The 24355-nt window shown below is 56.4% G+C and overlaps 1 protein-coding gene across 3 annotated transcripts in view; it reads right to left on the bottom strand.

The window, feature by feature from the left end:
* Positions 1–645: 645 nt before the first annotated feature.
* AFAP1 (actin filament associated protein 1) overlaps positions 646–24355 on the bottom strand; it is a 97806-nt gene continuing 74096 nt past the window's right edge. For 2 of the 3 annotated variants that reach the window (XM_034672170.1, XM_034672169.1), the window contains 6 exons: positions 20825–20942; positions 14861–14975; positions 11303–11467; positions 9492–9682; positions 6395–6556; positions 646–4895 (listed from right to left, as the gene is read on the bottom strand). In XM_034672170.1, the coding sequence (XP_034528061.1) occupies positions 4869–4895; positions 6395–6556; positions 9492–9682; positions 11303–11467; positions 14861–14975; positions 20825–20942 (778 nt within the window). In that variant the 3' untranslated portion in view covers positions 646–4868. Of the gene's footprint in view, positions 4896–6394; positions 6557–9491; positions 9683–11302; positions 11468–14860; positions 14976–17054; positions 17310–20824; positions 20943–24355 lie in introns of all 3 variants that reach the window. The other variant, XM_034672168.1, reaches the window with a different exon arrangement.

Consider the following 24355-nt stretch of genomic DNA (forward strand, 5'->3'; position numbering starts at 1 on the left):
CCATCCCACCCACACGAGGAGCCTCAGACGTGGGCATTCCGGTCTGACTCCAGACGCTCGTCCAGACCCACCTTCCACCCCCCCCACCGCCACAGGTGTTCCGGCAGCCCTCGCCCTCCCCCTGCACCCCTCTGCTTCTACCTGTTGCCCCCACGCAACGTCTTTCCCTTGCCCTGCTCCCTGCTGAACTCCTGTTCAAACACCATGACCTAGCTCCAGTACCCCACTCCTGCACACCCCACCCACCTGTCCTGAGGGCGGCTGCATCTTCCCCCACTGTGGACGTCTCCACGCAGGCCTGTGCTCCCGGGGGCACCGAGCTGGCTGTTTGCGTGACGGACTCCGGAGTGAGTCCCGTCTGATCCACTCCCGCCTCCAGCACGTGGCCCGGAGCCTGGCCCTCAGCAGGTGCGTGAACATTTCTTAAATTGACCGTTCGGGTCCGAGGACTAAAAGCCGCGGGAAAACACAGTAGCTGAGGCTCTCTGGTGAAAGAAGATCGTGCTCAGAGAGACAACGCGCGGCCCCCACCTTCGCCCTCACCCGCTCCTTCTTACCCTCCCCTCCCTCCTGGCAGGTGACCGTCAACAACGTTTCCCATTCAGTGGAAAGTAAGGCCGGAGGGAGCAAGACACGGAGCCCGGCTGGAAGCATACAGCTTTATTGATAACACAGAAACGAGGCACGCCGGAGGGCGCCAGTCGCGGGCTACACCATGTGAAACAGTAGAAAAATCAGTTAGTAAAGCAGAAAATTCAGGTGAGGTGCCTATAACATGGAGCAAACGGCCTGAAAACTGGTATTTCTGTTGGAAATTTCCTTTAATAAAAGTTTTTTATGAATTAAATACATTGAGAAACACAGTGAAAATATATTTACAGTCCTTTAAAACGGGCACTGCCAACATATTTAATTAAAAAAAATCTTTGCGGTTTCTTGCTTGTTTCTTTCAAAGAGAATTTTAAATACGACTTTAGTTTTTAAAAAATACAGTAAGGAAATAATTACAATCTTAATATGAAAACATTTTACAACTTAGAGCCATGGTCAATGAATGCTAAATACCTATAATTTAAAAGTTGGTGTTAAAATTTAAAGTCACTGTTTCTTGTTAGAAAACCAAATACAAAGATTATCTTATTAAAAACACCTTTGGTCCCTAAGAATCACGATCTAGTGCTCCCGTGTTGAAAGCGCCTTCCTGGCCACAACCAGGAACACCTGGGGACACCTGCCCGCGGCGGGGAGGGGCCTCTGCCTGAGGGGGGCAGCCCACACCCTTCAGGGAACAGGGGCCACAGGAAGCCTGGGAGCCAGCGCAACGGGGTCTTCGCGGAGACGAGCTGCCTGCAGGGGGCGCTCGTGGGAGAGGCTGCGCCCACCGCGGGGCATGGGGTACAGTTTACCTTCGTGTATTCACAGTATCAACCCAGCCCGTCATGGGGATAGTGATGAGCCAGTGACAACAGGAACAAAATAAGAGTAAGAATTACTCTCTTTAAAACAATGCCATAGATTTGAAAAATTTCTCGTTAAAAAATTATTTTAGAAAAAACAAGACGAGGAAGGCAACAGTTTAACATCTGAGTGATGCCCCTTGCTGAGCCAGGAGAGGTGGGGACGGTGGCTGTCCTGGGAGAGGCCGCCCGGAAGGCGCGTGCGGGCTGGCTGCATGGGTCTTGGCTGGCGCCAGGGGTCCCACTCTGGGCACCCACTCCGCTGCCCACCCTCGGGAGGTCCCGTCACGACTGGGCGAGCAAACCCAGAGCACCGCCTGCTGTGAGGCCTGTCCCTTCCCGAGAGCGTGACGGCAGCCCCCAGACTCACGCCTGTCCCCGTGCAAACCTGCACACACGTCCCGATCGTTGCCTCCGTAAAAACGGGGCTGATTCTCCTTCCTGAGGGCGGCCCTCGGGGCTGAGCGCACACACTGTTTGAAACGGACTTCGCAGAAGGCGGCCCATCTCCAACCTGAGTGGTTTGGGGTTTCTGGAACTCGGACAGTTGAAGTGAATGAGGAGGACGATCGGGTTTGGTAACACCAAGGTGTGTGAAAAGGGGGAGAGGACGGGTTTATGCCACGGCATATGCATGGTCACCCAGAGAAGACTCTGGAAAGATCCACAGACCCACACTGGTTACCAGGCAGTGGAACCAACCAGAAGCCCAGTGAGGGCGGGGCTGGCTGCTCTGACGCCCACCTCCCACCCCCTAAGGACTCATGAGGGGAAACGTGATTGCTTCCACCTGTCCCGTGCCACAGGTGACACAGCAAGCCCGTCACCATCACTTTCTGTGTGAAAGGTTGGTGAGTGACTCTAAAACATGATAAACACTCAACACTGAGGGGATTTTGAAGGTTGCTCACATCTGACCGAAACACAGCCAGAGCAGAGCCCCAAGGCTGACGGTGGGGCTGCAGGCGGAAGGGAAGCAGCCATGACCCACAGACGTGGCCCCATGTGCACGGCCACCACGCTCCTCCACTTTGGGTCAGGATCCTGTCACAGTCTGGCCAGCGCTCGGCGAACAGGGGACACCTCGAAGGGAATAGGATGTCTACCGGTGGGGTAAGCCCCCCCGGGCCAGCCTGCTCCGCACCTCAGCTTGCGGCCACTGGGTGGGGCTTGGGGACGGCCGTAAAATGACATCGCTGCCTGAACCCGACAAGACGTCTCGTGTGTCTAATATGTACAAATATAAATTAAAAACAATTTATTGAACATATACAAATAAATAACTTATTTGGAAGCAAATCCTTTCACCTTACTTTCTGATCAAATCTAAAGACACGGAGGGGAACACACATCACAGGGGCCCCCGGGGTGGCAGCCTCACCCTCCACGTGACCCACTGCCCACAGCTCCGTGGACCCAGCAGGATCCGCCCCAGCCCGCCAGCCTCTTTAAAGGGCTGATGCTGATGAAAGCGAATGTTGTTTAGACTCGGAATGTGTATGCCAGGAGTCCGAGGACCAGGGTCCAAATCCCAGAGCCGGTGGGCTGTGTCCTTGGGCAAACGCACGGGGTCAGGGTCCCCATGCTGCCTGGGGTCTCCCTGGCTGTGCGGGGCCACAGTCAGGGCCATGGGCTGCTCACGTTTTCCCTCCTAACGGTCGGAACCTGCCAGCTGCTTGGGCCGAGGTGGCTGTCAAGCAGGGTGGCCCAAGCGCCTTACTTTGAGAAACCTTATTTGACCAGAAGGCAGCAAAAGTCTATGGCGGATCAAACCTTTTCCTTTTACAGAAAATCAGCTTCGTAGAGTGCAAGGCTGCCCGGCTTCCCACGCAGACAGACAACAGGACAGGGCTCCTCCCGACAGAGCTGGGAAGATGGGCCCGGAGGCTTTGGGGGGCACCCCCCTCGATTTCCTGGAGGCGCTAACGTGGGAAGGGGGCCTGCATCTCTGCCGGGCTCCACTCCCGTCCCCGCTGCCCGTTGGAAACCGTCTCCCGCCTGGGAAGCTGTTCGCCTGCTCTACATCCCAAATCGCACACGGCCACGTGGGGCCCAAGGGCGCTGGCGCTGGTCTGACTCCAAGCCTGAGGACGGCCTGCAGGAGGGTGGCTGAGCCCAGGAGGGGCTCTGCGGGCACGCCAGGGGGAAGCACAGAGACCTTTCTTGCCTTCTATCCCTCTAGTTGGTAGGGAAGACGTTCTGGATGAAAGGCTTGCCCCACTGGGCTCCTGCATCTCAGCAGGGAGCGCCCCCCCCCCCCGTGGTGTGACTTGTGCCCCGAATGTGTCTGCAGAGGGATCCTGGAGTGACCAACTCTCCTGTCGTCAGAGGCTGCACCTCCCCACAGCCGAGGATGCCTGAGAGGCCCCTCTGGGGGCCCAGCAGAGTTAGGCAGTTCTCAGAAATGCCGCACGGGTGCAGAGACCCGGCCCCGGCCTGCAGGCCTGGGCGCAGCCCCGGTTCACCTGCTCTTCCGGCCTGGGTGTGCCGGCGGGGGTGGGGGGAGGGGCTGGAAGCGCTCGTCCTGCTCAGGATGCTACGTTCTAAGGCCGAGCGGCTTCCAGAACCTGCTTCCCTCTCAAGGGATGGGCCCATCCTGTGACTGGAAGTCCCACCGTCATCCGGTGAGGCCGCCCGTGCTCGGTAGCGCGGGTCACCTGCAGGCTCTGGGGGACACTCTCAGGGTTGGGGACACTGGGGGAAGGGGAGGTGGGGGCACACGATGGTGGAGCAGCAGAGACACCCTGCCGCCTTTCAGAAGCAGTACAACTAATTCATAGACTATGACTCAGACTCTGGAACTCTCGGAGCTAAGTGCAACACGCGGTAAAAAGAAATTCTTAAAAAGTTTAAAAAGAATGGCAGCTTTTCATGTCATGGTTTTTGACAAAAGCATTTGTCCAGAGAAAAGCCAGTTAAAAGGTAACAGACGCTTCACAGCACGGGGTTCCCGCGCGCCCACCGCTAGTGACGAGGGGGACAGGCACGTGGGGGGGGGGACGCCGAGACACAAGGAGGGCGTGCCATCGAGACCCCATCCCCTCGGCAGACGGCGGGGCGGTCCCAGGGCCCACGCGCTGTGCTCCCCTGCGAGAGGCCTCCGGCAGGGCACTGGCGGGTCACCTGCAGTCCGGGCGCGGGGGACGCCGGGGAAAGCACTCGCTGAGCTCTGTAAAGACGCAGCTTCTCACCTGCCGTGGGACCCCTCTACCGCCTTTCTGCTCCTCGGCAGGGAGAGGTGGAAACCGAAGGGTTACAAGTGACTTTCGTGAGAGGGGACAAGTACAGTAGCAAGAGGACACGCGGGCGAGTCTGGGCGCCGGCGGTGGGGTCAGCCACACACCCGGGCGTCCGGCGGCGGCCACACGGGCGGAGCGTCCTGCGGTGGCGGCGGGACGTCCTGCCGTCGCTCTACGTCCCGTTCTTCAGCTCCCATTCCTACGTGTGGCGAGAGGAAGGGCACAGGTCAAAGCGGCAAGGCGCCAGGAGACAGGGCTGCACCGTGGACGCTGGCGGCCTACGGTGTGGAAACCGGTATAGCGGCCGCTCACAAGTTCGGGAATCGCCGTTTGAGGCGGGAATCAGATCAATGAGGGGACCGCTGTTCCAGAGCCGGGAGGCCAAGCCCCGCCCCTGCCCCCAGCCGCGAGCCCCTGGTCACTGTTCTCAGGAGTCGCTTTCTGAGGCTGCGGGCACGGTTTCTGGACCCGTGAGCGGGGACGGCTAGGTCCCCCTGGGAGTGTGGCCGGCCTCGGTGTCGCCGTGCATGAACCTGCCGACACCGGGCGCCCCGTGTTTATCAGGGCAGTGGCAGCAGCTGCAGTCCCCACGCCGGGGGCCACCGAGCACCCTCGGGACACCCAGCTCGTGAAGGGGCTGCAGCGGCTCAATCGTAGATCCGACGTGACAGTAAAGAGACCAAATAAATGAGACGCTTTCCCTGCACTTCTCATCTGCACATAGGGGGACTGCACTGGACAGCTCCATCCTAAGACCCCTTCAGGCAATATGCACCCCCTTAACGTGCGCTAACAGGTACAGACCCAGAATGCCCCACACCTGCTAAGCAAGGAACAGAAACACGCAGCCGCCCTTCCTTCCCCAGACTCGGCAATACTCCCGGGGTTCGAACGCTGCCAGGGAGGCCATGAGGTCTCGGATGCGTCTGCAATCATGGCCACCAGGGCCGCCCCGCGAGCACGCCGGGGCGCCGGGGGGTGCCGCTTGCCTTCCTCCCTGACACAGGCCCGCCTCTCTGAAAAGCACAGACTTTTAGCCAGTTTGGACCAGGTTCTGAAGGGGCCCGGGAACCAAGGTCCTGACAGTACTGCAGGGCCCAGCGGCAGCAGAGGGAAGCCACCCGCCTCCATTCTCATCAGGGCAAATTACATTCATCTGATGGATTAACGTAATTATTCCAAGTATGACTTTTCTGTAGGACACACCTGCAGTTAGCACCGTCAAGAACCGCGTGCTCTGATAACCTACAAGTGGTTTCTAAGTTTTCTGAGCGTTCAGTTCAGCATCAAAGCTTGTCAGGGCCAATCCCACGGGGAGACCAGAGACTGCAGCGGGCCCGGGGGTTTAGCATGTGCCGTGGACACCACTGACAAGGCGGGGGGGGGGGGGGGGCGGCAAGGGCTGGAGGATAGTCTAGGCCTGGACTCTGTGTGAAGAACCCCTGGGGTCACCTGGTCCAGTCTGCACTGCAGCAAGGAGAACCCAGGCACGCCCAGAGCCACTATTGGTCCTGCCACCAGCTGGGACGTGCCTGGCAGTGAGGTTCTGTGCTTTCTGCCTTTGCAAAGGAGGCCCCTGAAGGAGGCTGGGACAGTGGGGACTCGGGAGACAGTCAGAACATGGAATCTCCCCCGTCCCTCCCATGGCGGCTGGCACGCCTCGGGGCAGGTGTCCCCACCCCGGGAGGGAGAGCTCACCTTGGCCTTCCGTAGCACGTGCCCCCGGCAGGGGGAGCCGCCCGCTGGCTGGCTCTTCCTCAGCACGGCCGCGCTGTTCACTGGCACGGGGCCCTCAGCATCACTGGTCTCGCAGCTGGACATGGGTGAGCTCTCCAGAGTCCGATGCCTAAAAACTGGAGACTGTCAATGCAGATAGAAGACCCCGCGTGAGGTGTGGCCTCCAGACCCGCGGCACGTCCCAGCGGGTGACTGCTTGTTTTAAAAAAGACACACGGGTTTGGGAAACAGGCAAGAACGGTAACCATGACCCCACGGGGTCAGCACCGGCTCTAGGACCACCTTCTACCCGTCCGTGGCCAACGGGCCGGCTGGGGGCACTGGGAGGCAGGCAGGGGCCCCGCCCTGTCCCCCTGCACCGTCTGCACACTGCCTGCAAAGAGCTCTACGTCGGCAGCCGCCCTCCACCACCGGGCATCGCGAGTCACGGGGCCCGTGGCCGGCGGCAGCGTGGACCCAGCCCCGCCCGACGATCCTGGGGCTCCCAACTGTCTACAGCACAGATGGTCCCCAGAGGCCAAAGGAAGGTGTTTTCTGAAGACAACATGGAGTGAAAAGCGCCCCCCACCCCACCCCAGGAAGGTGCAGGCCGCTCAGGGAAGAGCGCTGGCAGGGAGCTGGGCCTGCCCGGATGTGGCCCCAGACCACACTCTCCCCGGTCACTGCCCGCGCAGCGTGTGACCCGGAGACGCTGGTCGGGTTGTACAGCAGGCTGCTGAGCAGAACGATAAGGTGGGTCACTTAGGGTCCCCACTGGGTGCTGCTGACCCTGCACACCAGGCCGCCAGCTTTACCCGTGTTCTGGTTTACGGGGAAATGCTTTTAAAAGGCCATGCTGGCTGGGAGGGAGTGGGGGCGGGAGTGGCTGGCAGAAAGGAGAGATGTCATCCTCCCTTTCTGGCAGAGGCCACACTGGGTCTGCGAGGCAGCCCGTGACGCTCCTCTGACATCCGTCTGATGATACACGTTCTGGGGATGAGGTCTAGGCAGGAAGTGCAGGGAGCTGCCAACCCAGTGCAGATGACCCAACCAAGAGCCAGGAGAGGAAGCCGCCAGGCCCACGGTCCGGGTGGGGAGGCTCCAACAGACCTGTCCTGAGCCTTTGGAAGGACAAGCTTGGTATTTGAGCCAAAAGAGAGAAAACCTGACAAGCGGGGGCCAAGATGGGGACCCCTGGAGGATACAGAGTCACCACTGGAGAGGGGGACCTATGAGAAATGCAGAGTTGCTACCAGAGAGAGGAGACTTGTGGGGGTATGCGGGGTCTCCCTAGAGAGAGGGGACCCCCGGGGGAACACAGCATCACTGCAAAAGAGAGAGGACATGTGGGGAGGTAATGCAAGGTCACCATTACAAAGAGGGGACCCCCAGGGGGGATGTGAGGTCACCATTACAAAGAGGGGACCCCCACGGGGGATGTAGGGTCACCACATGAAGAAAGTAGCCAGCTTGGAGAGATGCCTGGAATTTGGAGGCAGGGGTGAGGTCGGGGATTTGTAGTTTGGAGGTGACCTTAGGGAAAGCAGGTTCGAGAGTGGAGGAGAGAGCAGGTGAACAGGACACTGTGGGAACTGACAACTATTTCCAGAAGTTTAATTTGGAAGGGGAGGGGTGAAAGGAGGGTGGCAGCAGGGGAGTGGGGGCGGGGCCAGAGCCCAGAAAATGTGTGAGGGCTCCGAAGGAAGGGAGTGGGGAGGAGAGCCTGGGACAGCAGGAGAGACCCCCAGGGGGTGGTGCGGCCACCCCTGCAGGAGGCCAGGGCCTGTGGGGTCCACAAGCCCGAGTGTCTCAGTATGACCCCCACCTCTAGTTACAGCTGACCTCACTGTGCCCGGTCCTGTTCAAGCAGGATGCGGAGACACCAGGGTCCCAGCCCTTGCATGCCAGCTCCCAGCACACCCGCCCTCCCTGCGCCTTGATCTCACAGCAGGAATCCACCTGGACGCACACGTAACCTGCGGCCTCCTCCCTTGCCAGAACACAGGCTCCAAGGGGGCGCCCTGTGCCCAGAGAGCGCCCGGCACCCCGCAGGTGCACAGCCTGTGTATGTATTCATAATTTGTTGAGCAATGAACGAATGAATACCCAAACCAACAAACACACGATGAGCCCACACTGCCTGTGGCCGGGCACTGCGCCATGGGCTGTTACAGACGCAGCAATGTCATCCCCATTTTGCAGATGACAAGGCGAGGCCTCGAGAAGGGAGGTGACCCCAAGCCCTGCCTCTCTGACCCCCGAGCCTGTTTCCCTACAAGCTGCGGCTGGAGGAAGAGGTACGTGGTTGGGGTTCCGGTTCTGGCGCCGAGAGCACCTGCCTTGCTTGCTGGACCCAGCTCTGCCAGGCCAGGGCCAACTTCTCAACATCCAGGGGTGGCCGGCGGACAGGGGCGGGGCCTGGAGTTTCAGGGAGGGACAGGTGTAAGGTGGGCGGCGGGATTTCGGGGAGGTGGGGGTGGGGAGCTGCGGGCCCCCGAGACGGAGCCTGTGACCAGGGCTGCCCAGGAGGCTGCGTGTGCCTGGGCAGCTGCACGTCACTTCTCTGGGCTCTGCTTCCTGGTTTGTAAGACGGAAGCGATGACATGTGACTCCCCAGGCCCCAGGGACCCGATGGCATTGCCAGGAGAAAAGGACAGCAGTATCTTTCCAGTGACCATCAGTCTAATGAGAGTGAACAGTAAGTCACCAAACGTGGTAATTCGTGTTGGAATGTGATTCGCACTCGTTCCATGAGAAGCGAGGGGGAGGCCGTGTTTCCTGCCTGTGCCTCACGGCACCTGGCAGGGTTCCCGAGACATGCTGCATGTCTCCATAAAACTGGCTACATCAGATTAAGGTCTCTAACTAATGAACTGGAATCCAATTAGGACACAGTTCAAAAGAGATAAGAGCTGTGCCTCTGATCATCGGATGGGAGGAGGGAAGGAAAACGGGCTTGTGTGCCCAGCATCTTTCCATGGAGAGAAGCAAACACGGCGTTGGCAGCTCGGAACACAGCCAAGAACGCGTCCGAGGCCGATGCACAGCTGTGTGTGTGCCGGGCGGGCGCAGACCTTACCTGCGGGCTGGACGTCCCTGACCTGGGCTCGATGGCCAGCCCGAGGGTGACCCCGCCGGCCAGGGCCTTCTTCAGGCTCTCCGTGACCTCCGTCAGCTCCAGCTCCAGGTTGACGCGCTCCGCCTCCTTCTGCTTACACTCCTCCTCCAGCCTCTTCAGCTTGTCTTCCAGAACCACCTGGGTCTTCCTGCCTGAAACCCCACAGACACACTGTCACTACAGCCACGGGCGAGGGGCCCAGGGGATGGAGGACACGCACTGGGCCCCTCACAGGACCCCTGTGGACTCTCTGGCCGGGCGGCCCTGAGCTGAGCCCTTCTACAGAACTCAGGTTCGGCTGTTCTGTAACAGAGCCGAGGCCGTGTCTGACCACTCCGCTGTCCCACAGCTGGAAGACCGACCTGGAAGCTGGAGCCCTTGATTCTCGCAAATCCCAGACTTCGAGGCCCGGGGCTCAGCAGGCTCCGCGGGGGCCTACAGAGGTGCTGCGGTCTTGGGAAGTCTGGCTGCTTTCCTGTTCTGGGGGTTCTGCCTGCTATCCCCATCCTCTCTCCTGCCTGTGGGGTCGACTACTGTAAGCCTGACCTCCTCAGACCAGGCACCCGAGGCTTCACGGTGCACTCGCTCGATTCCTTTATCTGACACGTGTTTGGGTGACGCAAGGAGGCAGTTCGCGTACCCACTGCACAAGCAGGAAAGCGGATTCCAAGGGGTCGCCTGACTTTGGTGCATGGCCCGGCCTCCAACGCTCGCGGCGTGGGAGCCAGTCTCGAAGCTCTGCACCGTCACTCGCCTGCAGACCTGAAGCAGCAAGGGAGAAACCCTCCTTCTGCCTTGTTGGCCTGGGGGCTCCTCCCAGGGTCTCTGACTCAGCATTCGGTCCCCCTCCCCCACAGGTGGCCGGAGGCCACGTCCTGTCCCTCCTACGGGTTCTCTCCCACCCGCTCAGCCTGTACCTAACCACCCAGACTTCAAACTGCGAGAGCGCGTCCTGTCATAGAAGTCACTGAGGCCCTGGGTCCGGAGGGCTGGAAGCGCTGACGGACTGTTTCGGTGCGGGTGTGCCAACTCCTGCCTGCAGGAGAGCCGCAGGAGAGCAGGGCTCCCCCGTCTGGACCTTCCTCGTCCTCTGCGCCCCTCGAAGCTGCCTAATCCAAGTCTGAAGAGTGGGTCTTTCCCCAGGATGAGAGCCAGTCTTGAGCCGAGGTGACGATGTTAACAGGTCCATCCCCAGAACAAGGAGCCACACCCCAGCTCCTGCCGGCAAGAACTAACACCTGAGTCAGAGATGCCCTCTGGTCCCGACTCGGTTCTCGGCAGCTGCCTTGGGTCCGACTTCCCCTTTGAGAGTGTCTCTGCTAACCTGGCCTGTGTCCCCACTCCCATCCAAGAATTCAGACACTGTCCCTTCTTGGGACACGGAGGGCCCCTTCCATCCCTGCAGAGACCTCTTACCTGGGCTCCTGCATCTTAAGGTCCCTGTGGAATTTTCTCCTGCAACAGCCCCCCAGCTGCTTCATCAGACACATGACCTGACGCTCCTGAGCATCTGTGCGCCAAGACCCGAGGCACGGACGGTGAGCAGGCAGGCTGAGGGGCCGCCCGGCCTCCTCTTGCCTGTTCCACGGTCTCCCCTCTGTGGCACCTGCCGCGGGCTTACCCACAGTGCTTCCAAACGACAAGCAGCACCGCACGGGGAGATGTGGTCTTACTAAGGTGAGACCCCGTGGGCAGAACGGGAGGGAATCGAGGCTCTAACCCAAGGAGGTGCCCAGGCCGGCCGGAACCGCAGACCCCCTCACCCTCCATACCAGCGTTCACTTCGATGGCGGCCCTCAGGTCTCTCCTCTCTTTCCGGAGCTGGGCCAGCCTGTTCCGCAGGGTCTCCTTCCGCTTCAGCAGCTCCTCTTCTTTGCTCTGCAACCGCTTGGCATCGGCTTCGACCCGGTTTTTGCCATATTTGTACTGGTCAGCATCTTACAGAAAAAAAAAGCAGCAAAAGAAAATTAGGTTTAACCAAACGGATAACAGGGTAATTCATAAAACCTGTTTAAAATCAGCTAACACAGGAAAAGAAACTCTAATCTGGTTATTTCGCTAGTTCGGTAAGAAAAAGAATGGAACCACTTTGAACAAAGTAGAAAGTAAGTAGTTCAAATTTCCCAATACAGGTAAGAAAATGAGAACAGAGTATGAGGACGTCCCTTGCCTCCCTGTCCTTGGAGGCGGTAAGGCTGGAAGAGCACCCTGTCATGACATCGAGGGTCACCCCTGGGTTTGTGCACTTCTCTGTTATTGTTCAGAACCCCTGAGCCTGGCACCCATGTTGTCTGGCCGTCTGGTGACCAGATGGCAGCTCTGTCCCCTGGGCTGTGGTCGGTGCCCAGCCTAGAGCGAGCGCGCGGGCCTCCGCTGAGTGAGCGAGTGAAGAACGGAGAGCTCGGGGAGTCCCTGCAGAGTGGCATCCCGGCCCGACCGGCTGGTTAGAGCCCCAGCTCGCCGTGTCAGCCGCGTGACCCGCAGCGAGGCCCCTCACCTCTCTGTGCCTCAGTTCCCTCATCTGTGACGCAGTCATTCTCAGGGCAGTTACGAGGGTCAATGTAATGTTTACGAAGCACTCGGAACAAGCAAGATGGGCACGATGCCAGTGCTCATTAAATAACAGAATGAGTGAAGAATAAAGAGGGAACCAGTCTTCGGGAAACCGTCCGATATTTGGCCAGCGTCACACCACTAATTAATGTCCTTAAAATCCCCACCCCAAGCTCCTCTCCTCTAATTATGTTGGCCTTTTGATAATACTAAGTCAGAGGCCCCTCTCTGGACAAATACTGTGAGGAGATGATGATGTTACAGGCGCGATGGAGGGCCACCAATTTCGGAGCTCCCACTGCCTCCCACACCTGGTTACCCCTCGGGGGCCTCCTGCACGTCACCCTCCCCCACAGCTTCACGCCCCACAGCACACCCCACAGCACTGCCGTCGCTGGCCTGCATCTGTGCTGCCCCACTGGACACGCAGCGACTCCTGGGCAGCAGCGTGGGGTGACGGCTCCCAACGGAGGCATGGGCCAGAGAGGCAGCTGTGACGCCGGGCCGGTAGCTGACCTCCCTGAGCCTCAGCTTCACCCGCTGTAAAGCAGGAGCGGGAAGGCCTACCTTGAGGTTTAAAAAAACGTGATATTTGTACCTAAAACCCATCTCACGAAAGCCTGTGATGCCTGGGGCAGGGTGGACACTCCCTGGCAGCTCTAGGAATCGTCAGGGACAGCTGAGTCCCCGGAGCCCTGTCCACGCAGAGACCATGCCAGCCACCTCCGGCACCTGTCCTAGGTGCTGAAGTCACTGAATCCCATGGCGCAAACCGTCACGATCGCGATGCCACTCTGTGCTTCCGACGGCAGGTGCAAAATCGTCCGTCCCCAGTACACTTCCCCGAAAAGCAAACAGAAAATGCACACACACAGCATGATATTAAAAAGATCCCAGCAAGCAGATAACAAAAGCAACAATCTGAAACAAAAGCACTGCTCTTCGTGGCCAGGGTAAGAGTACGTTCCACAATGTCCAAAACCCGCTCACTTCTTTCTGATGGGAGATGCTTTCCCACAAACCCGTATGTAATAATCTATAAATACCCACATCTTTTGGTCCCCACGCAGCAAAGCCCATCCAGTCTACAATGCAACTGGCTGAATTCAGCAAAAACACAGAATGCAATTATTTTTCTCTTTTGTCACCATTAGATGTCACCAAAGTTAATAAAGATTCCCCACAGAAGGTCTCATAAAATAAAGGAATAAATCACCTAGGAAATGGAATGAGCACAGGCACTGGGAGAAAAGCTATCAAGATGAGATCCCACGAGGCTCGGGCTCCGCACAGGAGAGCTTTCAGGCACAAGCTATTCCCTTCCCCCAACCGCCCCTCCCCAAATGCACCACACTAAAATTTTAAGTGACTATCAATATACCCAACTGCATTAGAGAAATAAGATTTGCCAGAAAGATAAGGTCAAAATAAGTCAGCATAATAAAACTGTGACCCAACTGGCTCCTGACCTGTCTGCTTGAAATGCACGTTTGAGGACGAGGGAAGTGTAGACAAGCAGAGGGACAGAATGCAAGTTCCCTCGGAGCAGAAGCCCAAGGCTCTTCCGTGCACATGGCCGAAGAAAAGGCCGGCCTCTCCCTCCCCGTGTGCTCTCAAACTCTGGGCCCGTAACGGTGCCAGCGGGTCAGGAAGTCAGAGATGGTGACTTTAGTGCGGCCAGCTGGCCGGCCTCATCTTCACTGACACAGACACTGGTAGACCAGTGAGCGGAGCCAGATTCAGAAAGTGTAGACACGACTTCCCAAGCGATCCTGTCAAACCCATCACTGGTGTCTAACTCATGTCCTCCTCCCAACCCGCTTCAGAGCTCCCGAGCCTCGTAAAAGCCTGCCGATCTGCCTGTGCGCTTCCCCGCGAGCCCAAAGCAGCCGGATGCCAACTGCCCCAGCGGCAAGCAGAGGGCCGCATGTAGGCTAAGTGCCGCCCAGCTGGCCGAATGACCGGGGCCACCACCACCAGGGCTGAAGCCAACACGTCTACACACGCGGTGTTGTCCCCTCAGACAGATCCATCTGCAGGGGAGGGAGGGCACGGGGCACTCGCTTGGGCGGGCCGAGTCCCTCCCTTGCGTCCTGCTGCTTCTCTGCTCAGATTTGGGGTGTGAAGCCTGGTCATCACTCTGGTTTTGTCACCAGCCAGCTGTGAGGCGTTGGGGGGCCCCTTGGTCTCAGAGAGGATTTCTGCCCTTGCACAAGGGGCCCGGGTAACACCTACCTGATGACGAGGCTGGGAGAAGGAACGGGACACTGTCCGCATCAGCTCGCAGACCGCAAGGCGCAGCAGGAATGCGCGCCCCTTATCTGTCCTTATGTTGCTCTCCTGCTTGGGAGCCCGTGTGGCACCTCGATTCCTTCAGTCCCAGAAACCACAGCGGCCACTTGTCTACATCTCCCACACGGGGAGCTGAGCTTAGAGCGTTTACACGGCTTGACCAAAGTCACTAAGTCACCAACAGATCGGGGACACAAGCCAAGGTCTCCTGCACCTACGACCGCCTCCTCCTTAAACACATGTAACCACTGCCACACTTAGCAGACCAGCTTTATACAAGGGGCCTAAAAGCTGGGTTAAAAACCATCACCGTTCTTCCATCCGGCAAGGAGGGAGGGTGACGATGAAGAGAGTCTCTTCTCGCCAGCTGACTCCCACACCTGGCATCTCTACCTGCACAGGTGAGGAGAAAGCATGGCTCTGACGGCCCCAATTCTGCAAACCGCACCTGGAACTAGAACCAAGAAACTGAACGATGAACTTACTTGAGGATGTCCGCTTCACGCCGGCTGCGGAATCTGCCTTTTTCTGCTGGCTACTCACAGTCTTCCCTTTTCCCGTAACCCCATTGGAGGCTACTGGCGGCTTTTTACTCTTCAACTGTTGAAATAAACATGTAAGAACATTTTAAAAACCAACAATAAAAAAAAAAAATCAAACCCTTTCTTTTTCTCAGTAAATTGTCTCAGTCCCTGAATCTTTCATATAACCTAGCACACACAGGAAAAAGGAAGGGAGTAGAAAACCCGTCTGGTGTCCAAACACTGAGCTGCCATGCTTCTCCTGCGCTGGCTAAGCGGCTCTGGAACTGAGGTCCACGGCAGGGGAGAAACTTGGACGTCTCCCGTCGGGATGCAATAAAGGTCACATAGATTTCTACTGCGAGGTCATAAATGCCCGTCAAGAACCTGGCACAGGCGGTTGGGTATCCAAGGAGTATTTGGTTGAGATTAGTAGAAGTCTGTTTCTAAACATGAACAGCTTTTCTTCCCAGGGGATGCTCTTTAGGGGAGCGGCACGGCTGAGTACCAGATTCCTGCTTGAGCGACTCTGCCGCTGACCGGCGTCCTCACGGGACAGCTAACCACCTTCTGACACACTGACGGCTCAGAGGATGGAGGCAAGGGGAGCACACAGGACCAGGATGGACCTGAAGTAGCCACAGGTTCTTAAAACACATGTAACAGCCCCTCCGCCCTCCGCCCCTCCGCCCCTCCACCTCCCGCCCCCCGCCGCAAGCCGCCAACTGCACTGTGCACCCTGGCTGGGCCATCAGTCCGCTCGGGGGCGGATGCTGGTTGCTGCTGCTCTGCGCCTCGCTCTGGGGAGACAACCTCGCTTCGGATTCTGACTCCATGATTTGGACACGCTGAGCAAGTTGTTAAAACCTTCTGAGCTTCATTTGCTCATTAAAATAAATAAATAAATAAAGATAACTGAATCCTCCCTAGAACATTCCTAAGAGAGGTCAGGTGACATGCCAGACAGGTGCACAGCACGTGGCATACTGTAGGTGCTCAATAATTGGAAGCTGTCTCTATTAAACAACAGCTGGCCTATCAGAATGACCAAGTGAGCACAGGAAACGAAGGGTACTAAAATTCAACGTACAAACATGTTCCTACTGGAAATAGTAACAGCGAATAAAAACAAGCACATGGAAATGACTATCAGATCGTTTCAGACTAATCTGGGGACAACCCGAGCACGAGATGGTGTACTGCATCCCACGATCTCTACCTCACAGAACCTCACTGCCAACGAAACAGTAAGTACGTAGACAGATACGTGTTCACTCAGTGACTCTTCAGAGAGCTGAGCTGCTGTGGTTAAAAATCAGAAAAAAACAAATCCTGCACAGATTTGGTGGCGTTGATGTGTTGGGGAGAGCTGCCCGAAGCCACCTCTGCATGAAATGCCAGGACCCTACCAGCACTTGGTGTTTCCTGAAATCACCCAAGAAATGGGTCAAGTGCACCCATCTGCTTTCTGTTTGCAGAGTATTCTCTTGCTGGAGCACCTAGATCTGGTGCAAAGCACACTAACTTCGGGGGAAATGCGTGAACACACAAGATTAGCATTGGCACCGAAACGTCACTGTTTACCGTAACTAGGGGGCATGGAGCAGACGGCAGCTCAACGCCAAGGTTCTTCATCATCAGTCATAATCCCAAATCCTCATTACCATATACTCGGTTTTAGGCATTCCACTTCCAGACTCATTACAGAAAAACCCTGTTGTACCCTGGAAACCCTGCTTAGCGTGTCAAGATCGAAAGCAGTTACTACCTGGAGTCCAGCGTTCGTCATATACCTGTGATGGAAACACTACAAATGCCTGCGGTGCAAGAATCTTCTGGAAAGTCTTACTGTCCCTGTCCTTTCAAAGATCTTTGGCTTTAGTCAGCGTAATGCACAAAGCTCACTGGGGGATTTTGCAAGAATAGAAAGAGCCAGATTTAGGCCAAGAAATACGGTGCCTTAGCGACGAGCTAGTTAGGAGCCCTCCATCAGCTCCGGGCAGCCCAACGTTGATTGCATTTGCAAATTCTATTCTGGCTGAGGCCCAAATCCCACCTCACCCTTGATGAGTCTCATCTGCTGCGGGCTGGAGACTACCCCCTGCGGGAGGACCGTGATTCAGACAATTCTAGAACAGGATGGAAGGAGATGCTGTACCTGAGAGCTGAGCCCGAGAGACGCCCTCCCCAGACAAGAGGGGTTAGTGGGAGGCAGACTGCAGGAGGAAGGGTATTTGTAATGGTTACAGGACAGTTTGTCGGGAGACGGCCTAGAAGCCTTTCTGTCAGCAGGCGGGTAGCGCGCAAAGATTTTCGGAGACGGCAAGTTATCGTACAGGGCCGCGTTATCGTACAGCACCTCTTCTCCCAGGCCCCGGGCACAGGAAGCAGGAGGGCCGTCTTCGGGGTCCCACTGCAACACACAGCTTTGTCGTTAGTGCCCTTGGCCACAGAAAGCATAGCAGAGATTTTAGCATAGTGAGACATTATTAGTACCCCCAAGAACACAGACACGTACCCCACACGGTTACCGATAGAACACAGACACATGTAAGTGGACAACATTTCTACTTCGAGAGACTTCAGGAAAGGCTTCTTTTTTCCTTGAATCATTCCAAGGGTAACTGGCTTATGAAATTTTTTTGTTCTGTTTTTTAATGCAGAGAAAAAAGAATAACTGGTTTGACATTTCGTTCTCTAAAGAACCAGATTTTGGAAGTCCTAATCCCGAGAGCAGAGGCCTGCCAGCCTGGGGGCCCCAAAACCTGGAGCTCTGGTTGTCCCTGAAAAGCACCTTGCGACCCCAGCAAAGCACTTTCATTCATAGTCGTGACTACGCCCTGGACGTTGTTTAAAACACTTCACAGTTGTTAACCCATATAATTCCAATGGGAATCTCAAGACACAGGAGGAAACTGAGGCAGAGCAGGGCTCCCCCAGGGGAGAAAGTGGCTCCTGACCCTCCCGTCCATCATGCAGGCACCGGACTTAGGTGGCACGGGTGGCTGTCCGCCTGCACCCGGGGCCACACTCTTATGCCCGAAGAAAGCACAGCGACCAAAACACAGCCTGTTGAAAGAAAGAAATGCAATCATCGTAGAAAAGGGGATGTTTCGGCATATAACTGATATAATGGCATCGTCTCAGCAGACAACCTTTTCACAAAGGACTAAAATAGCTACAAGCCACTTCGCAACATGGACATTAAAGCGTAAATAAAAACCTAAACTTAACAACCACAGCCAGAGCCCTTTCCATTTTAAAGGTCTTTATAAATTGCTTTGCATTTACAAAAAAAGAGAGAAATATTAATTCCTATGTTATGCTCATTTTACCCTATTTTTATATCCTTCTGGCAGCATCTCCTTCTGCCAGACTGTAATTACAGCCTTTTGTTACAAAAATAGGAGCAGTCTGAAATCTCACGGGAGGAGCACTTCCGTCCCTTTGCAGCAACTTTGAGGTGTCTATTTTTGTGATGTGGGGACCCTCGTGCCATCTAAACACAGAGGCCCACACGCACAAGCCCGGACAGGATGGCTCCATTAGAATGGCCTGCAACAGCTGTCCAGGGTGATTTAAGTGCCCTAGATGGACAAAAACCTCCCAGATACCAGAGGATCAAGCCACATGGAACACTTAGAAAACAGAGACTGCATAGAGGTTTGTAGACTAAGAGCACATCAGGAGATCCTCTGGGAGACTCACTTCGATCTGGTGCTGGCGTTGGGGGGCCCCTGAGGATGACTGAAGTCGATACGCTGCTGAAATGTCAGGTGTGGGCTCAGAAAGTACCAACTTCATGACACCAAGAAAGGAGGCCTGGCAAAGGAGGAGCTGCCTGGTGATGGAGCCCGGTGTGCACGGGCCCAGTGGAACGAGAGCCTGAGCTTCAAGGAAGCCCCCACTAAGCCAGCGGGCCGCAAACACTGTGCATAGGACCTTGCGTGTTCCACACCGCCATCCATGTACAGAAACAATTGCTAACAATTGCTAAATGCAAAGCCCTTCCAGAATGGCGGAGTTTTATCTCTGAGACAGGGGACGCTGTGCGTGCTCTGAAGAAGCTCATTCCGGGGGACGGCCTGAACCCGCGTGACCCACACCTAAGGGCACGCGGCGGGGGGTGGGGGGTAGCGCCCGTGCAGACCTGGGGCTTGTCCAGGCGCTCAGCCCACCCTGCAGCTTGTGTGTGGAAGCTAAGGAAGAAGGGAGAAAACCCTTTCAGGAAAAGGGTCATACGGGGCCTTCAGGCAGGAAGGTCTGGACACAGGTTTGTGTGTTGTCTGTCCAGTGCAGTTGGCGGCCGAGGCCAAGGGCCCAGAGCAGCAGACCGCTCTGTGGGGATGAGTTTGGTGGCTGGGCCTACAATGAGGGCGCCTGCTCCAGGGGAGCTGGTGGTCGCCCAGAACCAACAGAAGCCAGGACAGCCAGGGACCACCCTGGACAGGCTCACTCCTGGGAGGACGCACAGAGACCACTTGAGATCCCGCTCTCACGGAGGTCACCATGCGGCCTTCCGTAAGTGGGTGGGCTCAGGGAAGGAGGGCTGGGGCTATCGTGGCACGGGAGCCCCTCAGACTCTGGAGACCCTGGTGGGAAGGGTGGAGGTGCAGATGGGGGCCAGGAGCTTGCGTTTTCTCACTGGGGCAGGACTCATCCCCAGCCCTGACCACCTCGGTCACAGACAGGAGACCATCTGGGGGACTTGTAGCCAGGGCGGGGCTGTGCAGTGGCTCTGCTCCTACCCCGCACCCACATCCCAGCACGGCCCCTAATGTTCATGTGAGCCTGCCAGGCCCGGTCCTCACTCTGCTCTACCTCCCCTCCCCCTGCACTTGTAGCCCTGCTGGACCAGAAGGCCATTATCCCTAGTGCAGAGCCCGGGTGCTGGGGGACGTGCAGAAAATCAGGAAGGAGGGAGAGAGGGTAGGCAGGCCTCTAGCAAGGAGCCTGTGAACAAATCCCTGCAGGAACCCCAGGGCAGGCCCAAGGGGGTGGAAGGAAGGATACCCATGACAAGATGTCCAAGACCCTGGGGACATGACATACAGTGTGTGGTAATTGGCTGGCCACCTCTGACCCAGACCACAGAAACCTTTTCAGTCTGCTTCTATTTCTGACTCCGGGAGTCCTTGCTTGACCCCCACACTTCCCTCAAGAAGGCTGTGGTCCCCCGGTTCCTGCCTCGGGCAGGTGTGGATTTTATGACCATGGAAAACAGGGAGCTGATTGGGGACATCCATCAAAGTACTGAGAAAAGAATGGGTGAGCAAAACAGCAAGAAAAAAAAATCTAACATACTTTCCTAGTTTGAAAAAAAAAAACCCAATAATCACCACATTCTCTGTCAACTTTTGAAACAGATCTTGACAGATGCCCACTTTAAGCCCACCTAATACCGGGGGACCAATGGGAGGCTGGTTTCTCAAGTGCCTCTCTATGAGCCTGTGGACTCTGTGGGCCTCACGCCTGGTGGCCCAGGACACAGCACGGGGCCTGGCCCAGGGAGCGTGCAGTAGGCCACCGCCCTGGCAACACCTCCTTTGTGATGCGAGTTCTCGGAGCTCTTCTCCAAGCACTGACTGCTGGGCGATAACCTCTCCTGTGCTCTCTTTTGATGTATCCAGTTACAGTCGCTAACGCACTGCCCTCCGCTCAGTATTCTGGGCCCTGCGGAGATACTAAAGCCAGGACCCTGAATGACGGGGTCCCGGCATCCGGTTACCAGCTTGTGCAGATACCGATGAACAGCTGGTCAAAACCAAGCGGAGGATGGACGGGGCGCAGTCTGCCTCCTACCCCAGAGCACGGCAGACAGCCCTCGGCTCTTGGCCGCAAGTCAGGGCTCCCGGGTTACAGGCGTCCTCCCAGCGCCCCACTTCGAACGCACCGGAGCCCAGACGCTCGTCAGAAGGGCACACTCACCGCGCCGTTAATGCACGGGACGTCGTCGTAGTGCAGCGCCGTGCCGCTGGGGTGTGCGTAGCCGTTCGTGGTGCTCCCCAGGTACGGGTTGGCTGAGATCCCGCGTCTGTTCATGAAACTGCGGGAGAAGAAGTGGGTTAGTCGCCCCCAAGCAACCCCGTCTTCCCTGAGTCCCGCTACACGTTCAGGGCCCGGCCGGAGGTGACAGGGCCGGAAGCACTAGTGGCACCCCAGCAGCAGTGGGGTGTCCGGAGAGTGCCGAGGACAGTGCCGAGAGCAGCCACCCCGCAGGATGGTGGCAAGGACGGTGGTAGTGCGCACTGGACATGAAGCACCGTCTGGCACATGCCACACGTAACCGCGTTCAATACACGCAGCGTGTTTCGTATCCGCAGGACGCAGAGGGCGCGCCCAGCTTACCGCCTGCTTCCTGGGGCACGGCCTCCACCCTCCGCGAGGTACACACCGTCTGTGGCTGCTTTCCAGCCTTTGGACGCCTCTTTCATAAGCCTGTCAATGTCAACACTCAAAGGCGGAGACACAGTGGACAAAATGGAAGGATTTACCATCTGGCCTCTTTTGGGAAAGTTCACGGACCCCCAGCTCGTTTCAGCACTTAGTCCACACACATTTCTCAAGTCTCCTGTGTTCACACGGCACCACTGCCACCGCACCTCCATGCCACTCACCTCCCGCCCCTGAAACTGGGGAAGCTGACAGTGGCCAGTGTGTGTCTCCAGGAGACCAGCCAGAGGGGTCACCCTCCGCTCACAGCGCACTGGCACCCGCGGCGCTCCCAGAGCAGTCAGCCCTGTGTGGCCTGCAGGGCTCCGCGGCCACCGACTGCTCCGCGGTCCCCTCTGCCCAGCAGCTCTCCTCCTGAGCCCCTGTGGTTCTTCCAGCCCCAGCGGGGATTCACTTCCCCGTGAGAGCCCCCCCGAGTCCCCGCAGTAGGCAGCATCCCCCCCACCCTGTGCCCTGGAGTCGCTGTCCTTCCATTCCTGGGTGTACTGCTCATCGCCACCTGACATGTCCTGTGATTAGCGTGTCCCCCAGAATGTCAGCCTCAGGAGAGTACAGCCGTGGTCACTCCTGCTCGTTCTGGACCTCATGTGTCGGGCCCAGGAGGCTCTTGGCCAATGCGTGCTGGATGCACGGACCTGCCAGTGGCTGACTCGTGAAGTTATGTTTGTTAGAAGTGGGAGATGTCAGTGCCCAGGGAAGACAGAACCCAGAGAGCACTTCCTACAACCTAAAATAAGTAAATAGCTAAACTAAAATACTATGGAATTATATATATATATAACTTTTTGTTTTTTTTTTTTTTAATGTAGGCTCCGCACCCAGCATGGAGCCTAGCACGGGGCTCAAACTCACAGCCCTGAGATTAAGACCTGAGCTTCAATCAAGAGTTGGATGGTTAACCAGCTGAGCCACCCAGGTGCCCCCCAAAATAATACTTTTTAAAAACCGTGTTTCTTTGCACCATCTTACATTTCTGTGATAACTAGATGCATAAAAATGGGAGGAAACGAAACTGGTGAGGGCAAGACAGGGAAGGAGGAGGTCTCGGGGCGAGGCCAGCCCCTGGTTCCCTGGAGAAGCGGAGGAGCCTGAGGTCCAGGGGGCCCCTCCCCGCCGTTCCGCGTGCAGGCGCGCCCTCTGCTGGGCAAAGGCAGGCACGGCAGTCCAGCCTCACACAGGCTCTTTAATGTGTGCAGCAAGGGACAAAAACCTATAGGATTATTCTGTACTTAAAACACAGATGATTATGTATAGGAAAAGGAAATGTGTAGAAAAGGAACATTCAAGAAGGAAAGAGAAAAATTTAAGCATGTAAGTCTTCTGCCACAACAGAGGATTTTTTGTTTCAAAATATATATTTAAGTTTTTCTAATGTAAACGTCTCATTTGAGGGGATTTGGGGGTGAGGCATCATGTGCACGGCTGACGCACACCCCACACGGCGGTCACTGACCGGGCGTCCGGAGCCCTGGCAACGGGGACTGTCACAGGCTGGCTGTGTGGCACTGTGCACACGGGGCAGGGACGCCAGGATGGAGCGGGGAGCACCAGGGGCAGGACAGAGCTCAGACTGGACACCAGCAGGGCACTGCGAGTCACGGGGCGTGGAAATGAGCAAGGTCACAGATGCATGGGCTGCCCAGCGGGAAGAGGCTTGGGCCTTCTGTGGAGGGACCTGCACCCCAACACAGGCATCTGGGCCCTAGGCAGCAGGTGCACCCCCGTCTGGGGACCAGGCCCCCATCCTCTGCCGGGTGCAACAGAGGTTTTACCCACATATAAAAGTGGAAGCGAGGTAAGAGAGTCCACGCCACTTGTTAAAAACGTAAGCCTCTCAGAGGAAGTACATGTACTGTGCGAAAACACAGCATAAGGTCTACCGTCTTTCATGGCTAAGTGGACAGTTCTGGGGCAGTAAGTGCATTGAGGTGGCCGGGCGGCCAGCACCACCCTCCACGCCCAGCCCCAGCCCTGGGCCCACATCTGCCTCCCGCCTCCCGCCTCTGTGGATGGGCCACAGGAGTGCATCCGACAGAACGCGTCCTCCTGCCTCTGTCTTGTTCACCCAGCACAACACCCTCGGGGTTCATCCCTGTTTTAAGGGGTTTCCGTGAGACGGTGACTCAGGTGAATGGGTCCCTCCCAGTCTGTGCACTGCCCTCTCTTTGCCACACTGATCCACGGCCTTCTAGCTCCACCACTCTGACTATAGATCACTCACAGATCTCCAATGGGGCGTCGCTTGAAAACAGTTTCAGGAAAAAAATTCAGAATGTTTCCCTTGTGTCATATAATCTATGCATCTCATTTAAAAATAGGCTAGGCCTTGGGGAAATAGATTCCGACTGTTTACTGTTACTGATATTCCTAAATACACCACTTCTCTCGGGAGAATTTAAATGACTATTTTTTCTTTTACTGCTTTCTTCCCAAAATATACCATTGTTCTCTCCCCCTCAGACATATCCAGAGCACAGACACTCCCCCTGACGACCTTGAAAGGATTCATTAACTGGCTGCCAATTTGCATAAAAGCAAAAATTAATTTAATCTCAGGACATTTATTACCCTGGCAAGCTGCCATATTTTATATTTTGAACATCATTTACTTGTTAAATTTCTTCTCTCAAGTTTTATATGCATGTTTAGCTAGAGAACTGAAAAACGAGAATAACCTCTATTGCTAGCTAACGTTTATAAAGATTTTAATGAGGTAGCCAAAATTCCTGCAGCCATAAACTTCTTATGCACATATTTTCAACAAATAATTTTTCAATATTGCAATCTACGTTCCTTTCTCAAAACCAGGACCTTCCCACATTTGGTTTCGATTAATATTCCACTCATCTGGAAAGTAGAGGCCGTTTTGTTCTGGGGGAAATACTGTTACTCGGGCTGCTCTGATGTGGGGTTCTTCACTGGGTGATTACAGCTGAAGACACACGTGCACGAGGAGGGGCTCCGTGATCTAACAAAGTTCCAAGGAAGCAGTTAAAAGCCACAAAC

Source organism: Ailuropoda melanoleuca, chromosome 11 (assembly GCF_002007445.2).
Source record: "Ailuropoda melanoleuca isolate Jingjing chromosome 11, ASM200744v2, whole genome shotgun sequence".
In the NCBI taxonomy this organism is placed as follows: domain Eukaryota; kingdom Metazoa; phylum Chordata; class Mammalia; order Carnivora; family Ursidae; genus Ailuropoda; species Ailuropoda melanoleuca.